Below are 23,443 nucleotides of genomic sequence, written 5' to 3'. Positions count from 1 at the left end.
AAAGGTGAAGGTGTACACAGACTGGACCACATGGAGCTATAGTTTATATGTGAGTTACAAGCCTTTTTCTTTATATGTGGAGTCTCTGAAATAAGACCATCTAATTTGGTTTCAATTTTGTGTGAAACAGAAGACAACTTTCACATTCTTGGGAAAATCTAAACACATTTGGATTTCAATGGACAATAATTAAGGTGGGGGGGGGGAATGCCGTCAAGGACAGAAAGATACATCTCATGAAGTTGCTAATCACCCTTCACTGTGGTTTTCATTATATCATGCATACACAATTATCTAATGAGATTTAAGAGCCGAGAGAGTCTGAGGCAGAAAGACTTGAGCTGATTGGGATCACTCACAGAGGAAGGAGGGGAAGGGGCAGAACATGAGGCAGAATGTGGGGGGCCAGATCATTATTTAGCTGACTGTCGTGATGAGTAATGTCAAGCTCATCCCGCAGGCCATGGAGAGCTGTTGAAGGGTTTCTACAGGTGAGAGGTGGCCGACTGGTGACTCGTGGTCACTACGGTGGCAGGAGAGCAGATACGAGAGGCTGGGAAGCCATCATACCAGGGCCCTTCTAGGAGCACACTGTGAGATGAGACATGAAGAGACCACGAGGGAGTAGTGCAAAAACTTTTGCGAGAAACAAAGTTTCTACTATTAGTTTATGAACAGTACAGTTGAAATACCATCTTATCAAATGCTATTAACAGCATGGTCTCAATAAACTAAAGCCTCTCTAGTCTTAAAGCAGTCAATCAGAATTTATGTATCGACATTTTTCTGTTGCACTTCAAACCCCGTTTGATCAAAACTGAAGTCATTATTTTTTCCTCTCCAACATAGTCCTCCTCCCTCATTCTCTAGGGAACTTCTCCTGAGCCTTCTCTTTATAATCCCCACTTTAAGATGGAACACAAAACAAAACGAAACAAAACAACAACACAGAGCCTTAGAGAAGTTAAGTACATCATGGTCACACTTAGTAAATAAGACTAAAATCAAGGTCTGATTCCAAATAGAATAGTTTTTCTACTGCCTAATTGAATTATACAATGAATCTGACCACCTTCTTTTCTAAACTTAATAATCGGTGCATTCGATAGAATCATATCCAGTGAAATATTCATCTTAAAGTTGCTTTCTTCAAAAGTTCATAGGAAAAAACACAAATACGTAAGTCATAGAGATTAAGTCTACTGACTTCATTTAAACAATAAATGTGAGGGCTAATTAGAATAAAAAGATTAATACAACAGATTGAGTTATATACAATTAAATTATCCTTTCCAATACTTTTCATTTGTTCTCATCTTAAAGCCACATCTTTATGCTCACACTACATGTAGTGAGCATCTTACAGGTATGAATATAGTGCAAATTTACAATCCTTTCATCCTGAGTACCTTGATTTGTATCCTGAGTACACAGCAAAATCCTGCAAAGTAGTATTTCAGAACACTTATTAGTAACTAGGATGGTTAAAGGTAAGGACAGAAAATTAACAGCAAAAAATCTGTATCACCCATTTGAGAGAGAAACAAAAGATGTGCTTTTATGTTCATAATAGCATAGAAAACAGAACAGAATGGCTAATCTGTTCAAGGTTTCCCTCCTGGATGAAGCTATCAAAGACAGAAAGTACCAGAAACTTGGGGAACAGCCTATAGGAAAGGCAGAAAAGTTTCAGAGCAGAAAAAAGGACTTGGATATTTTCCTTAATGTCTTTTGAGGCCTGATCTAAAAACTCTTTTCAATTCCCTATCTGGAACCCAAGGATCACAAAGGAATTGAAACTTGCAATGAGTGGCTAAATATATTTTACATAAAAGGTAAGGTCAGGCTGTTGGTAGGCTCTTAAAATCTAAAAGAGAGGGAAGGGCAGAGCCACTTCTTCCCAAGTTCACAGTTAGCTGACTGTTACAGAGGAACAACAGAGGGCTTTGTGAGGCTGCAAGAAAAGAAATTCCAGAGAATTTCGGTGTGAGGTGGTTTCACAGATTTCTCTGGGGAGAAAGCTGGGAACATGGTCCTCTGAATGCACAGGAAAGAGAAAAACTCTTGGGATACACTAGGAATCAAAGCAAGACATTTTGAAACAATCCCCCGGGTTCTTTCCAACAACAGGAATTGGTTCATTGATATGGCCCATTATTGTGACTTAGTGTTCAGGGTTTGCAGGGCTTGTGGGAGCCTACGCAATGGCAGTAACAAGCTGTTCTTTACAAAGATGACAAGAGGATAGAGTTCAAAAGCAATGAGATACTAATAACATTAAATGTGTTTGAGGTGAACAGGTGGAGGCCAGGCAGTCACATTTACTGATATCCACAGTGAGGATACCAGGACATGAGGGTGGTAGGGACAAGTTGTTACTTCAAAGAGAAAACAGAGGTCCATCATACAGGAAATTCCTCAGCTCTCTACCCCCGACCTCCGCCTGCACATACATAAATTTATCTCCATTAGCCCCATCACTTCCTCCTCTCTGGTCTAGAGATTGGTCCTTCTATCCAAAGCAAATCTTTTCCAACTAAGTTCTAGACTGTTCTTTCTGTTAACCTCCCTAGGGACCTTTCTCCATCAATTAACTTGTCCCCTGTACTTCTGACTTGTTCCTTTCTATTGATTGCTTCCTCCTTAGAATATAAGCAGGCTCAAGTTTCTCCCATCGTGGAAAATATTTTAATTTTTTAATATTTATTTATTTTAGGGAGAGTGCAAGTGGGGAGGGACAAAGAAAGGGGAACAGAGGATCCAAAGTGGGTTCCACGCTGACAGGCTGACAGCAGCGAGCCTGATGTGGGGCTCAAATTCATGAACCTCGAGATCATGGCCTGAGCTGAAGTCCAATGTGGGGCTCAAACTCATGAACCTCGAGATCATGACCTAAGCTGGAGTCACACGCTCAACTGACTGAGCCACCCAGGTTCCCCTCATTTATCTTTGATTACACAAGTAGCTCATAAATGCACGCATACATGCTTGTTAAAAATTTTTAAATTACCATGAAGTTCAATCCCACTTGAACATAATTCCCTTCCCCATCCTCAAACTTTCACCTTAATTAATTACCGTTATCTCTTTTGCACGCACACTTCCGCTCTTTTTTTAACACATAGCATTGTTTTATGTCTTTTTCCCTTTTTAAAGAACTGGTTTCATACTACATGTATTTTGTTTGGGGTAATTTGTTCTGTTTACTCAGACATCAGCCGATCCACCTCATTATTTTTTAACCTAAGTCTGTATAGCACGTCACAGTGTAAATATGTGACTTAACCAGTCCTCTACAGATGAACAGCTGGATTCTTTCCAATTGCTTGCCATTGTAGACAATGCTGGGAGGGATGACAGCCTTTACCATTTCTCCACAGTAGATGCTTTGAAGTGAAACCTCTGGATCACAGAGCAGTAGTTCTGAGAGTAGTTCTGACACTCACAATGATGTGCTCTAAAGTGACCATACCAATGTTTATGCTCATCTGTAATGAAAGAGCTCCTATTTTCCCAGACTCTCGCTCTTGATATTACCAAATTTTTATTTTGCCAATTTAGGGAGGGGAAGAAGTCTCCCGTATCTCTAGTTTTCATGTATCTGATTGCAATGTGATTAAGTATATTTTCATATGTTTACTGACCAATTATCTCCCCTCTTCAGGGAACTAACTGTGTTCATGTCCTTTGAATAATTCTGTAATAAATTATTTGTCTCTTTCTTAATTGGGAGGGGTTATTTCCATGTTATGGATAACATGATATATATTATTGTATGTTATTGCATTACTGTTATATTTGTATATCTTTTTCCAGATAGTAGCCTACCTTTTAATATTGTTTATGGTGGCTTATATTGCCCAAATGTTTGGGGTTTTTCTGATCAAGTCAAATTTGTTTTCTGCATTTTATGTCATTGAGCGGGCCTTCTATTTTCCAACATCATAGAAATGTTTCCTCCATTTCCTGCTATTTATTGCTTTATTTTCTTAACTAGTTATTCAATTTACCTTATGTTTATTTTTTGTTCAGGGCATGAGTTAGAACCTAACTTTGTTTTTGCTAAGTTAATAGCTAGTTTCCCCAGTATCAGTTCTTAAATGACCCATCGTTCCTCGACTCATTCAAAATGCTACCCTTATCATAAACTAAATTGTCATAGATACATGAGACTGTTTCTGAAATATTCATTTTATCTTAATTTATTTGTCATCTTTGTGCTGATAACTACGCTCCTTTAATTATCACAGATTTATAATATGGTTTGATATCTGGTAGGACATCGTCTCATCTTTGTTCTTCTACAGAATGATCTTGGCTATTCCTGCACACTTTCTTTTCCTTGTGAATTTTAAAATCAGTTTTGTCAAGTTCCAATTGCCTCTAATTTATTTGCCCACAGAACTCATTTTTCAAAGATCAGTGTTCAAAAGAACACACTTCAGTGACACATTGGCTTAGGTTGTATCTGGCCCAATGATTTATTTTGTTTGGTCAGTATAGTGTTGACCTGTTCATGTTTTTAAAAACGTTTGACACCCATCTGAGAGCCAAAAGTAAATAATGAATGTGCAACAGGGTGTGTGTATGTGTGTGGTGGGGTATCTTTGCTTTCCCAAAGGGCAACAACGGGCTGGAGCCAAGTAGTGACGGCTCCTTTTATTTACTTAGGCCCTATGTCCAAGTTCTCCAGTTTCTGAACTTGGCCCATTTACTTATTTGTGTTCTCTGCCTAGACTCTAGACAGCCTTTGCCTCTGAGAACCCTGCATTACAGTAATGCCTTCCTAAATAGTCTTGTGTCCCTCCAATTCATCCTTTCTCTATAGCGCCATCAGAATGATTTTTCTGTAGCATATATAACTGGGCCACTGCTCTGATTTAAATTATTTGGCAAGATCCAGTTTTCTCTATGGGTCATATGAGGCTTGTCATCACCTGAAATATTTTTCACCTGTCATTTCCCATTATTTCTCCCTTTCTCTAGCCATTGGACCTGTCTACAGTTCCCAAAAGATTTCCCACTTGAATTTGAGTTCTTCTGCGTGGAAGGTCAAATGAACCCACCAGCCATAAACTTCACCCTCTAACCCTCTGCCCCAACCAAATTTCTTCTTTCCTCACATGCATTTGCTTATATAACACCTACATCTCCAAGTCGCAGACACAACTCCATTACTAGCTGCTCTGTATAGTTCTTCCTGACTGCTTCTCCACTGGCACTTTCACCTTCCCACCACCATCCCAAGGAAAGAACGGAGGTTCTTCTGTGTCCCTTCTCTACTCATTATACCCTCCGCTGAGTCAATTAAGTGACTGATTTTCTTGTCTGTTTGACCCATGACTCTGTGTTCTCCTTGCGGGCAGAAATCCTATCTTAATCAAGTCACTGTCTCCTAAGCCTAGGGCAGGGTAACTAGAAGTCTACACACATTCAATAACACCTATGGAATGAAGGAAAAGACTGGAGAGAGGGTTGGTGGGAGGGAGAGTTTGATGAGTCAATCACTGCCTCTAACTAACCTTGGGAAGGTTAGAGCCACATATGTGTCTAATCACTATTTAAATTAGTAGCATTGTCACATGACTATCAGCTCGATCCCCAAGGAGAGGGTGGAATTAACCTTGTCCTCTATTTTAACAAATAGTGTGGACACAATCACATAATTATTTCTCTGGCAAACTCATTGTGCAATGCCACAAATTCTCTCTAAATTGAAAGTTCCTAAGGTTATTTGGCCTTGTAGCCAATATACTTTTAAATTTTTATGTCTAAAATAATAAAGGAATTTGATGGTAATAAATGATTAAATATACAAATATTTGCTTTGCCCACAGTTCTTAAGCAGTCTGGCTAGTTAAGACAACCTGTACACAAATAATTGGCACATTCTTCTCGCATATTAAAGGCTTTGTCAGAAAACAAAAAAGTGATCTCAACAAGATGCCTAAACCCTATAATCACATTTATAGAACATTTTTAGTTGTATTCTTAGTTGTATTCATCTCATTTTGGCATTTTTAGCATCTGTCTAGAAGATTTGTGCATGTACACATAAGACACAAAATTCCATTAATACGACATTAAGGTTTCAAGTTTAAGCATACAGGAAACTGAAAAGTTACGGCCCTCATAACAACTTTAACTCACCCACCGTCTATATTCTACACGTGTTAAGTTTAGATACTAAAAGGTTAAGCACTGAGCTGGAACACAAAAAGGACATAAACAGTCCAAACTCTCATGTTGCTTAGGATGTCTACTTTTATTTTCAGAGAACTACACACTGATATGATCTATTTTCCATATACATAATGGATACACGCAGAAAGGAGTTGGAACTGAGCCGATTTCATTAAAATATTCAGGAGGTTTAAAGTTGAATATTCACACTGCATTAAAAACATCTCTACAGTGCATTTTAAAAATGCTATGCATTTTTAGTATATTTTTAGTTTAGAAAATTGAAACAAAAATATAAAGAGCACCTATCTACAAAGTAAGAGAAGTACACGATCTTACTAGGTATCTTGAAAATTCTGTAATGGTTGAAAGAGCAAAAAAATTATACCTGATGGTCTTACCACACCTTTTTTATTCTATTTAGTATTTTGTTTCCCGCCCCCCCCCCCCCACCCCGCCAAACTCTTTTTAAGCAGGACTTTTGGAAAGAATTCTGTCAGCTTGGAAATAAGCATCTACTGCTCTTGAAGAGCATAATTTGTTTCACAAATGAGAAAAAAAAAATCGTATTTTGCTCTACTACTGCTTGACTCAGTATATTAAGTTCAGAGTTATACATTAAATAATTTCCCTATGAGCTGAGGCCAAGCACACGTATTTCCACCCAAGGGGAAAAGTTTAGAGTGAATGAAAATAAAACTCAATAATGAAGGTCTTCACACAGGGGCAGTCAGCCAAGCTAGAGCGTAAAAATCCAACATGGTGTGTGGCTCTTACTTGAATACATGAAACAGAACCACTAAATCATTTAAGAACTGCCAGCTTCCTTTTGGGTTGTAATGAATTACCAAAACTTTGGGCTAGCAGGACCAGTCTGGTTTGTCCTTCTGTTCTCAGGTAGGCCTACCTACCCCATCCTGGACAGAGGAGAAATGGAACTATATTTAGAGGCTGCCAAGAGAATCCACAATTGCTCCTAATAACTCATTCTAGCATTAAATAGCTCTGTCAAGAAATCTTCCCAGTATCTCCAGTAAATCCTTTGTGCTGAAATCTAAACCGGAAAACCAGCCCCAATGTGACTTTAACATGTGGTCCCTTAACCTGGAGGTTATATTGTACCATAAAGGCTCACACAATAGGACCAATTCTCTATGTATTTTACAGCAATTTCCCAACAGTTACTTAAGAATATCTGGGCCAAGAAAGTGTTACATATAGAAAATATATGTCCTATTTTGTTTCAGTATTTGGAATATCATCTCATTAATCTGGGTTTCCTTCTCCTTAAATGTGGCCACAAGTCTAAGGCCAGCAAAGCAGCTAATCACAGAAAAAGACCAGTTCTATACATTATTACTGCACTGGTCATTCAGCAAACTGGCTTTTTTTTTTTTTTTTTTTTTTTTTGGCCACTTTTCATGGTTATTGATCAGTTCAACTATACAATGATCTGAGTCAATAAAGTTGTATTTTGTATGACTTAGCCTCAAAGAAATGGCTTAAACTTGGCTGTGCTGGAAACTGGCCAACTTAGCCATATCATATTTGCCCATAAGTTCATGTGCATGGCCATCAAAACTGACAATCAAAAATGTATTGAAGGCCTGTTATCTATCCCTTCATTCATCCATTTTTTTGTGCATTCATTCCAGCAAACATTGATTATTTCCATTCTTCCACTGCAGTGTTCTATGTACAATATAATACAAATAAGTAAAATTCTAAAACAGGCTTTAAAGTTTACTCATTTTGAGAGAGAGAGAGAGAGAGAGAGAGCGAGCATATGTGATCAAGGGCAGAGAGAAAGGGAGAGAGAGAATTCCAAGGAGGTGCCACACTCCACACAGAGCCCAAAGTGGGGCTCGATCTCACAACCATGAATGAGATCACAACCTGAGCCGACATCAAGAGTCGGATGTTTAACCAACTGAACCACCTACGTTCTCCTAAAACAGGCTTTAAAGAGCCAAATTTTACTGAGCTAAGGAGCCCAAGTATTCAGTTTATTCTATTCAATTATATGAATGTCATCAGTCTAAACATACACAGCACTGTGCCCCTCATAAAAGAACTTTACAGCAATTTCAAAATACTAACAGTTAGCATGAGATAATAACATTATCAAAGTAGGTTAGTATGATCAGAAGCTTCCATTATCTTTTCAAATAAGTACAAAATTAAAATATAGTTTTTCTGGTCAGAGAGGACATTATGCATGATTCCATAATTACATCAAGTTTTCTAAGGCAAGTGATAATTCCCTTTTCATTCCCTGTAAATCCCATGAAGGCACCTTGTAGTGCCTCAAACATAAAGCTGGTGCTCACATATTTGTTTCTTGTACTGCTGCTCCGTGAGTGAGAGCTGCAAGATACAAACTGGTCTTATATTCACTGCGACTATTAAACTATGAAAACAATCACCCCCAAATTGCTGATAAATACAGGAACCTACACATGGTGACTTTTGTTCACATTCCATCTGATAAGATACATCACAATCTGCCATTTCAAAAGCCATTCTTACACTACAATGATATACTGAAAGAAGATTTAATAACAATAGGATTGTTTTAAGTGGGAAGCTTCAGTTCTTCAAGATTCACTTCCATCCTCTTTATAAAGCCTTTTGTGATTCTATTGCCATGCTAATCCCCTTGATTTGCATCTACTATTTATTTATTTATTTATTTATTTATTTATTTATTTATTTTATTTCTCTGATTATGGAAACAGTATGTTTCTTGTCAAAAACATGAAAGAGAGTAGAAACTCAGGGTCCTCCATAACCATGTCCCACAAAGATAACCCAGGTTGACATATGTTGTGCATACCTCTAGATTTTTGACTATGTGTCTGTGTCAGGAATGTTTTCTTTCTTATTTTTTTCCTCTGCTAAGTCCAACCCCCAACCCGTTTCTGTGGGGGGGCCTTATTTTCCTCCCTTCCTAGAACCTAAAACATCTCACCTCACCTCCAGTAGAACTGGGAGCAAGTGAAAATTAAAGGACCAGAAAAGGAATTAGAGAGACACGCAGCAGGGGAAAGAATAAAAGAGAAGGGTACAAGAGGCAGCAGAGATGTGGAAACTAATAAGAGTATCTTAACAGATAAAGTCCCCTCCCATGAAGAGGCTGATGAAGAGTCAGACAGACCCACGAGTCACTGACAGACTGATATCATCTGACCACCCCCCTCAATCCTTCACCATACAGACCAGGAGCCATCTTTGAAAAACACAAATCAGGCCAACCTCTTAGCAATCATTCACCATAGGAGTATTTTGATTTGTCAACCTAGTAACCCCAGTCATCCAAAGATAGTACAACTCCTTACCTTAATTGTGCTGGTGACTTTGCCACCCCAGGAAAGATTAAACAAATAAGAGCAGAGATAACAAAGTAAATCAAACCCACACTCTTTGTACTTTTTATGGAATATGTTTAAAGGTAATTTTCACATCACTGGGCTATTCTAGGTATGTTTATTTAAAGGGTTTGAAATACTTAGAGATTATGATTTCAATTTGACACATGCAATTGCTTTCAGACTTGTGATATTAAATTGGAAGGTGTAAGAACATTTGATTTAATTTTGGAAACAGTGTGGAAATATTTAACAGAGGTTGAGTTTCTACATGTATATGTTTGATCATTATTTTTTTTAAGCTGCTTATGTTCTTAGAATGATTTGCTTGTTAGGTTTGAAAGTCTGCCCCACCAGGCAGTTGAGGTGCTTGAGAAATCAGAAAGATTAAATGTGTAAAAGAGGTTTAAAATGTTGAAGGGAACTGAATTACCTAAAGTGGGATCAGAACTAATCGTTGAGAGAAATTTCAACTTTTAAACTTGAATTAACCAAATGTTAGTAAAATACAATATGAAAGAGCCTGTTCTTATTTTTATACAACAATGACTTGATTTAAAAATAGTCATAAGATTTGTAGGTTGAAGTAGGTTTCTGAATGCACAGCTTTAATAAATTAAAAATTAATTTAAAACCTAATTAAATGTAAGAAGTCCCTTTTAAAAATTCCTGTTGGACAATAAAAGGCTCAAACTGAAAGTAAGCTCCAAGAAAGCAGGGATTTTCTCTGCCGTGTTTACCCCGGTGACCTCAGAGCCTAAACCAATGTCTGCAAACAGGGGGCAGTCGGAAATATTTGTAAATGAATACATGCATGCAGGATTTGAGCCGGGAATCCATCTGCAGTTTCTTAAACCTCAAGTTGGTATCACTCAGAAGATCCAATTAGAGCAACCAGTCATGCCATGCCGACACTGGTGGCAAAGCCTGTGTTCTAGGATATGCAGATGTAAGGAAATGCAAATGTTGGAACAAGATTGCCAAGGGACGCTGTGGGAAATAAGGACTCTGAGTATGGGGCTGTAAGGATTTGTTCCCTGACCAATGACTGGAGATGGATGATGGGGAAACACAGAAGCAGGGAGCTGGGCTGTACACTGCCGAGTCTGAAATAAAGCTAACCAGCCTCAGGGTTCTCCCGGAAGGATGGCCCATGGGCTACTGACACCAAAGCGGAAATGTGGCCAGCTGCATGGCATTGGACACATAGAAAAGGTCGTAATGAGTGCGACGTAGTCAGTTTTAGATATGGCTGTGAGAAGCCCTAGGAAAAAGTACGTTGATGAAAGGAATTTATGAAATATAAAGATAGCACAAATCAAGCTGCAGAGGGTTTTGAAGGGGACGGGGCCGAGACAGCAGAGTAGACCATCACCTCCAAGACCTGAACCAGGAAGGGAAGTAACGACAAGGAATGGTAAGTAAAAAGTTGGAGACAAAAGTCTGAAGAAGTAACTGCCTTTTATTTTCTTGTTTAAGTTGTGAGGTTTGGCTTCTCTTAAGGATGCAGACTGAGGAGAACATTTTATAATGACTGCAAAAGAGAATGAGGGGGAGGCGGGGAAATTACATCAGATGAGGAAGCACAGTTTTACCAAAGAAATCTAAGTCAATTCAGTGAAAGCTGCTAGAAACTTCCACAAATGAGCCAATAAAAATGTTGAAAGATTCATCCCTGGTACCTGGTATATACTAGGTACTACTTATTCTATGAGCTGAAGATACAGCAGTGACCAAGACAGACAGGTCCCCTGTCTGCATGGGGCTTACGTTCTAGAGGAAATGATTAGGATCAGAACTAACACCAATTTAAAAAGTAAAATAAGTGCTGTATACAATATAATTCCATGTGGTGAGATAAAGACACATAATAAAGCAGAGGAAGGAGACAAAGAATGAAAGGATTTCTTAAGATTGTTGGGACAAGGAGGAACAGATCAGCGAGTCCAGCTGGCATTTTGGGCAGTGGGAGACAGAAAGCTGAGAAAGGAGAGAGGATGCTGGGGATCCTGGAAATCATGGTCTCTGGAAATCTCACTCTGCCTCAGACAATGGCATGACAATTACCTCTAATTTCCCCCACTTGATGGCAGCCTTGATTCTGAGACTAAAAACTAAAAGGCTTCTTTTTTACCCCCTTAGCATCTCAGATGGTCGCATGTGGAAGGAACTGCCGTTACAGGTCCTCTCCAGGCATTCTTAAATAAATCTGGGTCCTCTGGACCCCAAATGCACCATGTTTTTCATGCCAGTCGACTTCACATAAAAGTATGTGAAACATGTTTGGCAGTGGGTGAGTTATATACAGAAGAAATGTGAGCTGGCTAGGAACAAGATCAATTACAAGCACAAGAAATCTAAAGGAAAAAAAAAATAGCTAAACCACATTTCTTTTCCTCTTCTCTAGCTTGAGTTGAAGTTGTGAGGGTAACTAATCAGAGAGACCTTTTTGCATTGCCTTTCAAAACCTGAATAAATCCTTTGTCCCCTGTGTGATTTATTTTAAGCTTAGAAAATTAGAAAAGCTAAGCATTCAACAGCATCTTAAATAACCAAAAGCAATTTCCTTTAAGTTGCGTCTTCAAATTTTGAGTGATCACTGGATGAGTTCAAACAATGACTCATCCAACAAAAAGCATGTGACTCTGACAAACTAAACTATTTAGAACTTTTGCTCTAGAATGCAAAGGGCCCTCAGAAGTCTCTCCCTACTGAACACCATACCTTCCCACAGAGTGCAGAGACCTAGTAACTCTAGGATCCCTGACAGTAAGTCATTCAGCCTCTGCTTGAATACTTCCTGCGATGAGAAGCTCATAACCTCACAAAACATCCATTTCACTTTGGGTCAAATTTCATCGCTACACAAGCCTTCCATACCCAAAACTGCAGGGACACCTCTTGGAAACTCTCCCTAATCATCAGGTCCTCCAAATTAAAGTAATTATTCCTTAAATCTCTCAAATAAGAAACACAAATGTGGGGCGCCTGGGTGGCTCAGTCGGTTGAACATCTGACTTCGGCTCAGGTCATGATCTCTTGGCTCGTGAGTTTGAGACCTGCGTGGGGCTCTGTGCTGACAGCTCAGAGCCTGGAGCCTGCTTCGGATTCTGTGTCCCCCTCTCTCTTTGCCCTTCCTGCTCGCTCACTTGCGTGCGCACACTCTCTCTCAAAAATAAATAAACATTAAAAAAAAATTTTTTTTAACACAGATGCAGTTCTAACCCTCTTCCACTACAGTCTTAGGTAATATTTAATATTGATCTCAATGTAGTAAAACAATTCTGCAAATACACATTAGTTAAGCCCCTTTTCAGTAATGAAAAATGGAATCTACTAAAAACCAAATTTGCTTGGAAAAATACCTAAAATTAAAAAAACACTGAAACATTTATTCCTAAGATTAAACATTTAGCACTTGGGACTGCACCATAAAAATCCTTATTTTAGTTAATGTCTACAAAGTAACTTGAATATTTACTTTTCAAAATAATTTATTTACTTTTACTTAACACCTGTACGTTTGATTTATGAAATAGAGGGGAAATATATTCTCTTAAAGCATTCACTTAGATGTTACAAGAAATTGGGAAAACAGACCTGGGGAAAAAAAAATAAATGAGAAAATCTAACAAAACAAACCGAGTTAAACCTTTCAAAGGTCACTTTTTAAATTACTTTACAAAGCGTCCATTATGTAAATAAAGCTCTGCCCCATAAGACATGCTTTGTATGCCCCCTTCCACCATTCTGATTCTGGGAGGAAAGGCTGAAATCACTCGGAGGGGCTCTTCTCTTTCCGAATTCTAACATTAAATACTCCTCCGTGAGCGTTTTGCGAAGCACCCACGCACAGATTCATCCGAGACTCTCCACAGAGGCTCTCCACAGAAGTTAAAACTGACCTGCGTAATTCATCTCTGTGCCACATCGCGGAGGTGCTGAATCATTTCCTTTGCTTTAAAATATTTTCCACATCTCACACAGGTCCATTCTCAGTTTATTTTCGTTTGAAAATGTTGCTGTTCATCCTAGTCAGCTGCTTTTAAAACTTTAATTGTAACAATAAACCCTCAGGGGTTTCTTCTGCAGCATGACTTATCTCTGTCATGCGGGGCACTCAGGTTCTGTGCCTCAAACAAGATGTTAGGAGGTACAGTTCCCAGGAACAGACTAGATGTGCTCAGAGGTGTGCCGGCCCCCTCCGGCCAAGCAGAGGGGAGTCTGCAGGGGCAGCTGGTGGTCAGGCCAGGCCAGGGCAGAGGTGGCAGGTGCCGGCTGAGCGGGCTCCTGGGCACCTGGGCCCAGACCCAGCACACTCAGACTTGTGCAAATGTTGCCATTGATGGCAAACTACATGTTGTTTGTTTCTCTGCCCTTAAAAGTGCTTTCTGCCTAGCCCAGGCAGGAGTGAGGTGAAAAGCGGATGAGCCACTCTCCTGGAGACACTGAGAAGGGGTCCTTCAGTGGAAAAAGCAAGCCCTGGCCCCAGCTTAGGCAGGAAGAAAGTCCCACTCCGTGGCAACGCTCTGGGAAGTCCATGGGGCTCTGCCTCCCTCTTTTCGTGACAGTGTGTGGTTGTTGCCCGCTTCCCTGCACCCAAGTCTGTATTTGTCAGCTCGGGCCGCCGTAACAAAATACCACACACTGGTTGGCTTACACAACAAACATTTATTTCTCACAGTTCTGGAAGCTGAAAGTCCAGGATCAAGGTCTAACAGGGTTTGGTTTCAGGTGAAAGCTCTTTTCCTGGCTTGCAGATCTCTCTGCCTCTGCCCCATGTCCTCACATGGCCAAGAGAGAAAGATCTCCCTCTCCTCCTCTTCTGACAAGGCCAGAGTCCTATCACATTAGGGTCCCACTCTTATGACCTTCTTTAAGCTCACTTTCCTCCTACCAACCCTATCTCTAGATACAGTCACATGGCAGTTAAGGCTCAGCAGATGAAGGAAGGGTGCACAATTCAGTCTATTGCAGTAGACAAGAAACGGATTGAATGGAAATGAAGCAGCTCATAAAATCTCCAAAAATTTTGGAGTAGCAGACTGACAAACTAGGCAGAGAAGTAAACGGAAGCTACACATGCAGAAACATTCCCAAACTACGCCCAAAACCATTCTGACGAGGTTCCCACTGCTACCACCGGATGCCACGGCTGGGGTTACTGGCCTATGTGGCCTAGAAAACCAACTTCTGATGTCGTGTCTACTGTCACCACCATGAGCCATGGTGCTCACTTTTCCTGCCTCTGTCAGTCCCAGTTCAACATCCCAGATATCTGGTTAAGTAAGCCTAGGTCAGAAGCCAGCACCTTCGCTGAGAGGGATGCTGAAAAGGCAAGATGTGGCATTTTTTTCTTTATCTGTAATACAACACAGGTCCTGCCTCCTACCAAGACTCAGATGATTCACAGTTCTCTAGACGTAAGGAAAAGGTTCAAATAACACTCCTCCAAATGTCAAAAACCCATGCAATTATTATTTCCTATTACAGATGGTAAGTTAACGGTTGGAGTATATACATAATTAAAAGTTTAGGGGTGCCTGGGTGTCTCAGTCGGTTTAGCGTCCGACTTCGGCTCAGGTCATGATCTCGCGGTCCGTGAGTTCCAGCCCCATGTGGGGCTCTGTGCTGACAGCTCAGAGCCTGGAACCTGCTTCAGATTCTGTGTCTCCCAATCTCTCTGCCCCTCCCCCACCTGTGCTCTGTCTCTCTCTTCTCAAAAATAACTAAACATTAAAAAAAATTTTTTTCAACAAAAGTTTAATGACAAAACATTTTGATTATAGCCATGGACTCTAATACTGTCTCTCTCTTCTATTTTACATCTTTAAAAAATTCCGATCATACACAAGTAAATTGATTTTATAACTTACTAGATCAGGAATTGCCAGATGAAAAACACAGGAGTAAAATTACAGTCAGGAGAAATGAAAAACATTTAGGAAGTGACCCAATTATCAGTGAGAAAGGATAAAGGTGTCAGCTAGGACACTAGACGTGGGACTAAGACACCAGGAGCAGATATGAAATGCTTCAGAGGGAAATACTGACAGGACCTCCCGCTTAATGAATGTTGATTGGGGTTACAGAGAAAAAAAAAGAATAAAGATCAAATCTAAAATTTCTAGTCAGATAAAAACTTATCCCTTAATTAAATTAAGCTCTTTCACTGAAAATGTGGTTACATCATTAGCCTGCCTAACAAATTTTCAAAGACTAACAATAAAAAGTTAGCTGAAGTCTTAGACCAGGGAGGAAAGCCAGGGTGAAAAAGTCAACACAAAGGGCCAGGCCAAAAAACATAAAATTTCTATCAGACATGTATAATGCACTGTCTTTCTAGGAAACAGGAAGTTTGGAGAAAAGAAAACTTGAGAAAAATTTTAACCAACGGGATAAAGAGAATAAAAATAAAAAGTAAATAAAATATGAAATTAACATTTGTCCAATAGTTTTAGTAATTCTTTATTGATGTAATATTCTGAAAATTTAGGAATATACCAAAATGAATTTATTCCCAAAAGATTATAGAGAAAAGAAATGTGGAAATTAGCCTATAAAATTTTTCCCACAAATCAATAATATAAACTCAACCAACAGGCCTATGGCACAACAAGAACAACAAAAAAGCAAAGAGGGTAGGTGTCATAAACTAGCAATCAGTGAGAAGGAGGTTGATCCTGAGCAAAATGCAGAAAGAGATTACCATATGGCTGGTTATTTGCTTCCCTGAATTTTTTGTCTACCAGGTATGAGCATCATGAAGGAAGGAGCTACGACTTGTTCTTTCATATGTCTGTGGTATACTCAGTACACAGAATGGCACATAGGGTGTACTTCAGAGATATTGGTGGAAATAAATTAGACTGAGCTGAACTGAGCAAGCTCATTAGGAACAAACCTTGTGAGCCAAGTTCAAATGTAAGCTGAACTGAGTAACAGAGTTGGACATATCTGTAAGTAATTTCAAAGAGATGTGTTTAATATCCACTGACACACAGACCTCTAGTGGTGTATCCCTGGGCTATATGCATGGATTGTTCCAGTTTTAATATTTTTACCAAATACAGAAAATCAAGATGGTACGTACATGAAACACACTAACGACTTGGGTCTGAGCAGTAAAGCTAACATACTAGACAACAGAGTTAGGATTAAAAAAAAAAAAAAAAAGCTGAAAAGAGGGACCACAGTTAATGACAATAACTATAAAAACAACAGAGATCAACAGAAGTCCTGCGGTTCAATAACAACAACAAACAAACCCCTGGTATTAGTACAGGACAGGGAAATGTAAAAGGACTAAGACCTCCAATTCTGCCATTATGGCTACCCAGAGTGCTTGAAATCGCTGCTTCTAAAACCCACTTAGAAATTCTGGATAAAATATAATACAAACCCTTTTAAAAGCACAGCTAAATTTGCAAAAAAGAAAAAAAAGGTAAGGAAAATATCCCCAGGGACCAAAAACAAAAAAGTAAATGAAAAACAAAAGTACATGAGCTGGGGTGACCCCAGGAGTGTGGGGGTAGGAAAAGAATGCTGGTATCGGTAACCAGGGTTTAGGCCACTAGCAAGTGGGTATTTGGAAATGAGATTCCTTATAAACCTGGGCCCATCACTAAAATAACAAACAAGAAAAAAAATTCATATTCACCTAACGGAATAGGAAATGGTAAGGAAACTTGTCTGTCTCTGCCTGAACTACGAGTAGGAAGAGAAAAGTCTTCCTTCAACATTTATAATCACTGATCTATTCATGTACATAAAAGAGGTATAATTTACACTACCCAACTTGTCTGTAAATCTCAATTCCTGAAACTAACACAAAAAGTGGTTTGAAACTGATGATACCCCCGGGGCAGCAGGAAGGGGCAAAAATAAATCTAACCTAGAGTGACATGCCTTTCATACTGTAGTACAGGATTCCAATGGACAAAACTCCACTGAATATGAGCTCACAATCCAAAACAACAAAGCCCACAAGAATACAATCTGTCAGAAAAGAGTCAGTGGATGTACCAAAAGTCAGGTCCCCACCTACAAGAGCTTTAGACATACAGACTATGCAATAAATGTGTTCAAACTACTAAATACTTAAGTAATAAAAAATATTAAAATAGCAAGACACTATGAAAAGCAAGAACAGATAGGAAAAGATGACTGTGTAGTACTTCTAAAAATGAAGATATAATCATTGAAATTTTAAAAACTCAGTGGAAGGGTTAAACAGGTTCCACATGGGTGAAGAGAGACTCAGTGAACTAGAAGAGGTATCTGAGGAAATTATCCAACATGCGACAAAAAACAAATGCAACAAAGAAAATTTATATGTTTTGAAGTTTAAGAAATCACACTAAACATAAAGGAAAAGGTATGTTTAACATGAGTTACAGAAATACACACTGAAGAGAATGGAGGAGTGAAACTATTTAAAGGAAGAATAGCTGAGAACTTCCCAAAATTGATGACGGGTTGTGAATCTTCAGATTTCAGAAGCACAAGTCCTAAGTAAGATAAATAAAAATAAATCCACATGGAGGGACACCATTATGAAGCCACAGAACATCTATACAAAGAAAAGCTCTCAAAAACAATGCAAGAAAAGACATTTCCTGAAAAAGACCAGTTAGACTAAGACAGACTTCTGAAAAGCAAAAGTTAAAAAGTGATGGAATGATTATCTTCAAAATACTGAGAAACAGAGCTGTTGACCAAAAATTCCATACTCAGCTACTACACAAATCAAATGAAATTAACACTGAAAGTGGGAACCATTCATAGACCCTTGTGAAAGAATTACCAAATGATGTACTTCAGGAAAAAGGAAATTCATACCAGAAAGAAGTGAAAGAAAACAACACCGAGCAAAGAAACTGGGAAAATATGGGGAAATTCTGAATTTTTTTTTTATAAATAACATTAATGAGGACTAATTTGAATCATATAAAAACAAGGTAGAATTAAAACATTTAACAATGAGAAGATAAAATGGAGGGGAGATATGATTAAAGTTAATCATGCAGATCAGGAGATGAGAAATATTAATTATAGACTTTATGAAGTATGCTTATAAACTTTTATTGATAACTACTAAAAGAAAAGAAAGACAATATAAAATTTCCAGATAAGAAGTAGAGAATGAGTAAGGACAAGTTGAGTAGCAAAAGAGAAGTCAGAAAAAGAGGAGGACAGGTGCGCCTGGGTGGCTTAGTTGTTAAGCGTCCGACTTCGGCTTAGGTCATGATCTCACGGTCCATGGGTTAAAGCCCCGCATCGGGCTCTGTGCTGACAGCTCAGGGCCTGGAGCCTGTTTCAGATTCTGTGTCTCCCTCTCTCTCTGCTCCCCCCCCCCCCCCACTCATGCTCTGTCTCTCTCTGCTTCAAAAATAAATAAAAAAACATTTAAAAAATTCTTTAATTAAAAAAAGAAAAAGAGGAGGACAAAGAAAAAGGCACAGAAAAAAAACAAGATAAATAGAATGTCAATATGACAGACACAACTGCAAATATCAGTAATCACTAAATTGACTACAACTTGTATGACAAAGTAAAAGTCATCCATATGTCATTTATTAAGGAACATAACCGAGATATAAGAACATAGAAAATTTGAAAGTAAAAAGGTGAAAAATATATTTTTATATATCCCACTTAGTGTAAATATTCACACATTTTGTTGTTATTATATCAATGTGCTTGATTACTGCATGCCGGCCCAGATCCTTTGGTGCTGTTATATAATATTCTGTACATGTACTGTGGGCTTTTAATATGGGCCCAGATGAGTTGTTTTTTTTTTTTTTTTTTCAAATAGGCTTTAGGATATAAAGAATTGTTAGAGATAAAATAAATCACTACATAGGATCAAAGGAAAGCTTCTCAGGAAAATGAAGCAATTCTAAACAAATAACATAATCTCCAAATATATAAGGCACAAATTGACAGAATTACAAGTAGAAATACACACATCTGGAAGTTTTTACACACTTCCCTTGGTTCTTGATAGATCAAAAAGAAAAAAAAAATCATACAGATATAGCAAACTTGGACCACAATGTCAACAAGCTTGAATCAAAGGGCAAATATGGACTCCAGTATGGAAGTTAATTAGCTTTTAAGACTTTAAACAATCTAAAATTGATCGTTGGAATTGTGCATCAGGTGGAGAGTCGGGTCAAACGACCTCTAAGATCCCAACTAACTCTGGGATTGTTTAGTCTAGTTTCAATAAATATTTCATTCAAAGATTTAAAATCGAGGCTTTTTGTTTCTTTTTTTTCAGAAGTGGGTAAAGCTCTAGGATGAGTTATAGCTTGAGGTATAAACCTCAACATTCCCACTGTTTTCCACTTTGAGTTTGGTGTGGGGTGGGGATCACCAAGCTAAACCCAAAGAAAACTTCAGGGGTGTAGTCCAAAGGGAACCAAATCAAACAAACCAACAATTCTGCACAAATTCCCATGAGCCAAACCACCAAATTTCACTCAGCAACAAAGACCTATATTAGACCCTCCTCATCAACCGAAGCCAAATTTTCCTAAACCTCAGACATGTCAAGGCACCGTTCATTTTGAAAGATGAGCAAAAAACTACATTTCAAAAGAATTAACTTGAAACTATTCAAGTTTCTGTAACATTTTGGAGTCTTTATAATACATCATTTTGGAGTTTTTACAATGGAATAAAATTAGAAGAAATAAATCATACAAGGCCCCAGTCCCCTCTGCCAGGCAGCAATATTTCCTCTCAGACATTCACCATGGGGAAACAAAAAAAGAATTTGAGTATTGCTGTTCAACAAACAAATGACAGCAGCATTCTAGAAGGAAAAATAAATAACAAAGCACATGTTGAAATAATATAATGGGCTAAATTTACAACTAACATCTTTGTAACGACAGACTTGGCCCAAACATCAGTCTGTATATACAATTATAGTTCTACTGTTATAAAAACAGATAAGGACAAAAGGGAGCCATCATTTAATTGGTTCATACCGTACCTACTTGTGTGGAAAATAGTGCTGTGTGCTGATGCATGAATTTACATTTACAAATTTATGATATCTCAGTGTCCCTTTTTAGAAAGTCCAATTAGTTTGTTTACCTTATATCATTTTTAAGGGAAGCATTAGGGAGGTATTATCTTCACTGATGTTTACCTTACCACCAAGGGGTGGGGGGCGGAGAGGGCAATGGTGGGAAGAAGGCAAGGAGGATGGAAGAAAAGTTAACAGAAGAATCATCTATCTCATGAGCTTCTAGATCCTTTCTACATCTGAAATGCCTTCAGGCTTTTATACACATTGTGTCGTCTCTCTGGAATACCATCCAGAATGCCCACGTTTGTGAATTTGAGATTAGTTTTACAATCATTCTATAGGTATCACGTGGCAGGGTTTCTTCTCCTACGTGGAAGCTATTAATAACATAATAGTATATTTTACGAAGTTCCGGCATCTCAAATAAAGCAAACATAGTTGGTTTTAATTCTCCAAGGAAACCATCAGTTCTTTGGGAGCACACATAGCATATGAATATTTGTCCGTTTCCCCACTGTACAGGTGACAATGCTTTCAGTGAGTATGCACTGACTGGTTTAGTAGACTGGCCTTCAAAAAACTTAGAGTTTAATAAGATAAATAACCGGGGATAAAAGATGAATAAGATAACACCAACAGAAGATCCATAGAAGCATACGTAAAACCGTAGAAAGGAAATGGTCAGGTATTATTAGTGGGCAGATTGTGGTTCTTGGTAGAGGAAGACCAGATGGGCTTACCAAAGAAGACATTACTCTAAAAACTAAAAGACGAAGAATGCAATAAACCAGGCTGGGAACAAGCAAACGTCCCAGCCTGCTTGATAGCTTGACAAAGTCTAGAAATAATTGCCCATTAGGCAAGCAGCTTTGTTAACAAGAGCAGGGTAAGAAGAGATGGCCGATATAAGTAACGGGCTGAGGTAACTATAGAAATAGACACTGCCAATCCATAAACATGTATTTAAAGCCATTTCTTGCTGGCACCATTCCATCAGGTAAGGTGAGGAAGACAGGGGACACTATAGGTGAGGAATGCGCAAATGAGTAAAACAAGCCCTTGTCCTTCATATTTCCGTTCGCTGTACAGGACACAGACAGATAAACACAATTACAACATGAGAAGTGCCATGTATCAAGTATCACAGGTGCAAGCAAAGGGTATATATACTGCTGTCTAAGAGAGCAAGAAAAAGCTCTTAATAAATGACTTTAAAAAGTAACTCAAGACATTTTCAAATAACATAACATTTATATGGCTCCTAACATTTGAGCATTGAAACAAAAATCTGATAATCTGATTTGAACACAATTACCGTAACAACGGAAGAAAGATCTTCATAATGTAACTAAGCTGTTGCCATATTTCAGACGGCTATGCAATTAAAAACAAAAACAAAAAGAGAAACCTTCACTGCTCTGTTTACAACAAACTGTCAACACTAAATACTTCATCCTAGGAACTGTGTTCTGTTTTGTCTTGTTTCATTTCCTGGCCCTTGTTCACGTATCTTCTCACATGTAAAAACAGCCCCTGATGATGCACCTTTTCATGCTATAAAAAGTAAGTAGGAGAGGACACTGTTTAGCTAAAACTTTAAAAAGGTGAGTCTAGAATCTTTCCATCCCCAAAGAGTAATTGTCTTTTCATTTTTCTCCCTTCCTCAACTACCCCTTCTTCTCCCAGCACTTGAATCACTCAGCAAGAAACACACAAAACACCCAAAGCCAATGTTCCATGTAGAATATCAGAGAGCCTGGGCAAGGCAGGCAGGAGATTTGCTACACCTCACTCCCTCCCTTCCTTTCCCAGTTCTGGAGAGAAATGGACAATCAGCTGTTTCATCCCCAGTTCCGTAGACTGGAAACGCAATTTATGGCTCTGTGACAAAGTCCACTGTAGCAAAGCCAACAGCATGCCCCATGGAATTCACTATAATGGGATTTTAACTGTATTGGCGTTATGTACAAATTCAAGGAAAACGACATCCCGGGGAACAGCGAATATCGCAAAAGCTACAATTTAGAAGTATGGAGTTAAGAAAATTCACTCCTCTTTTCTTTCAAAGGGAAAAAAATATGTTCACAGAGGTGAATTAATGAAGCTCTGTCAATTCTCTCATTCCACAGACATTTATGAATGCCTACGACATACCTGACACTGCCTGAGGCACAGGGAATGCAGCAACGAACAAAAGAGAAAGGGGCCCTGTTCTCATGGAGCTTCCGTTCCAGTTGAGGGGAGACCGACAGTAAGTAAAACAAAAAAGCTAAGAAAGTGTCAGCACTATGAAGAGAATGAAAATAAGGTGACACACTAGAAAGGAATTAGATACAGAACTTTAGGTTGGGAGGCCTCTCAGAGGAGGTAACATGTAAGCTGAGATCCGTGTGACAAGGAGGAAGGACGCTGAGGCATGAGATAATGGGTCCGAAGGCAAGAATGACATTGACTTATCCCAGGGACAGAAAGAAGGCCACTGTGGTTGAAGCAAGGAGAAGGAAGTAGATCTGAGGGAGCCAGCACACGCCAATTAAGGAGGGTTTTGTAAGCAATGTAAGGGAACTGGGTTTTGTCCAAAGTTCAATGAAGAGCCTTTGTGGTACTGTAAACAGGGAACTGGCTGGACCTGATCCACATCTTTAAAAGTCCATTTTGGCTACCGAGTGGTGAATGGACTATGAGTGAGCAAGAGTGCAAAGAATCAGAGAGCTGCTGCAACAGTGCTTAGGGCAGCGTCTGTGGAGACGAAGAAAAACAGATTGATCTGGGAGATACTCTCAAGGTGAGTGGCTGGGGCTTGATGATGGGAGATGAGGAAAAGAAACCATCGGGAATGACTGGA

General features: G+C 38.9%; 1 protein-coding gene across 3 annotated transcripts in view; it reads right to left on the bottom strand.

Moving 5' to 3' along the window:
* The window catches only part of KIF6 (kinesin family member 6), a 386,005-nt gene that overhangs the window by 324,572 nt on the left and 37,990 nt on the right, over window positions 1-23,443 (bottom strand). Inside the window, exon 1 of one of the 3 annotated variants that reach the window (XM_027057825.2) lies at window positions 13,457-15,053. The exons of the other annotated variants lie outside the window; for them this stretch is intronic. Within the exon in view, the coding sequence (XP_026913626.1) occupies window positions 13,457-13,482 (26 nt within the window). The 5' untranslated portion in view covers window positions 13,483-15,053. Of the gene's footprint in view, window positions 1-13,456; window positions 15,054-23,443 lie in introns of those variants that run through there. 3 annotated transcript variants of the gene reach the window in all.

The sequence above is a fragment of the Acinonyx jubatus genome, chromosome B2, assembly GCF_027475565.1.
Source record: "Acinonyx jubatus isolate Ajub_Pintada_27869175 chromosome B2, VMU_Ajub_asm_v1.0, whole genome shotgun sequence".
Lineage (NCBI taxonomy): Eukaryota > Metazoa > Chordata > Mammalia > Carnivora > Felidae > Acinonyx > Acinonyx jubatus.
Note: the sequence above shows the minus strand (reverse complement) of the source record. Positions and strands in the feature narration are given on the sequence as shown.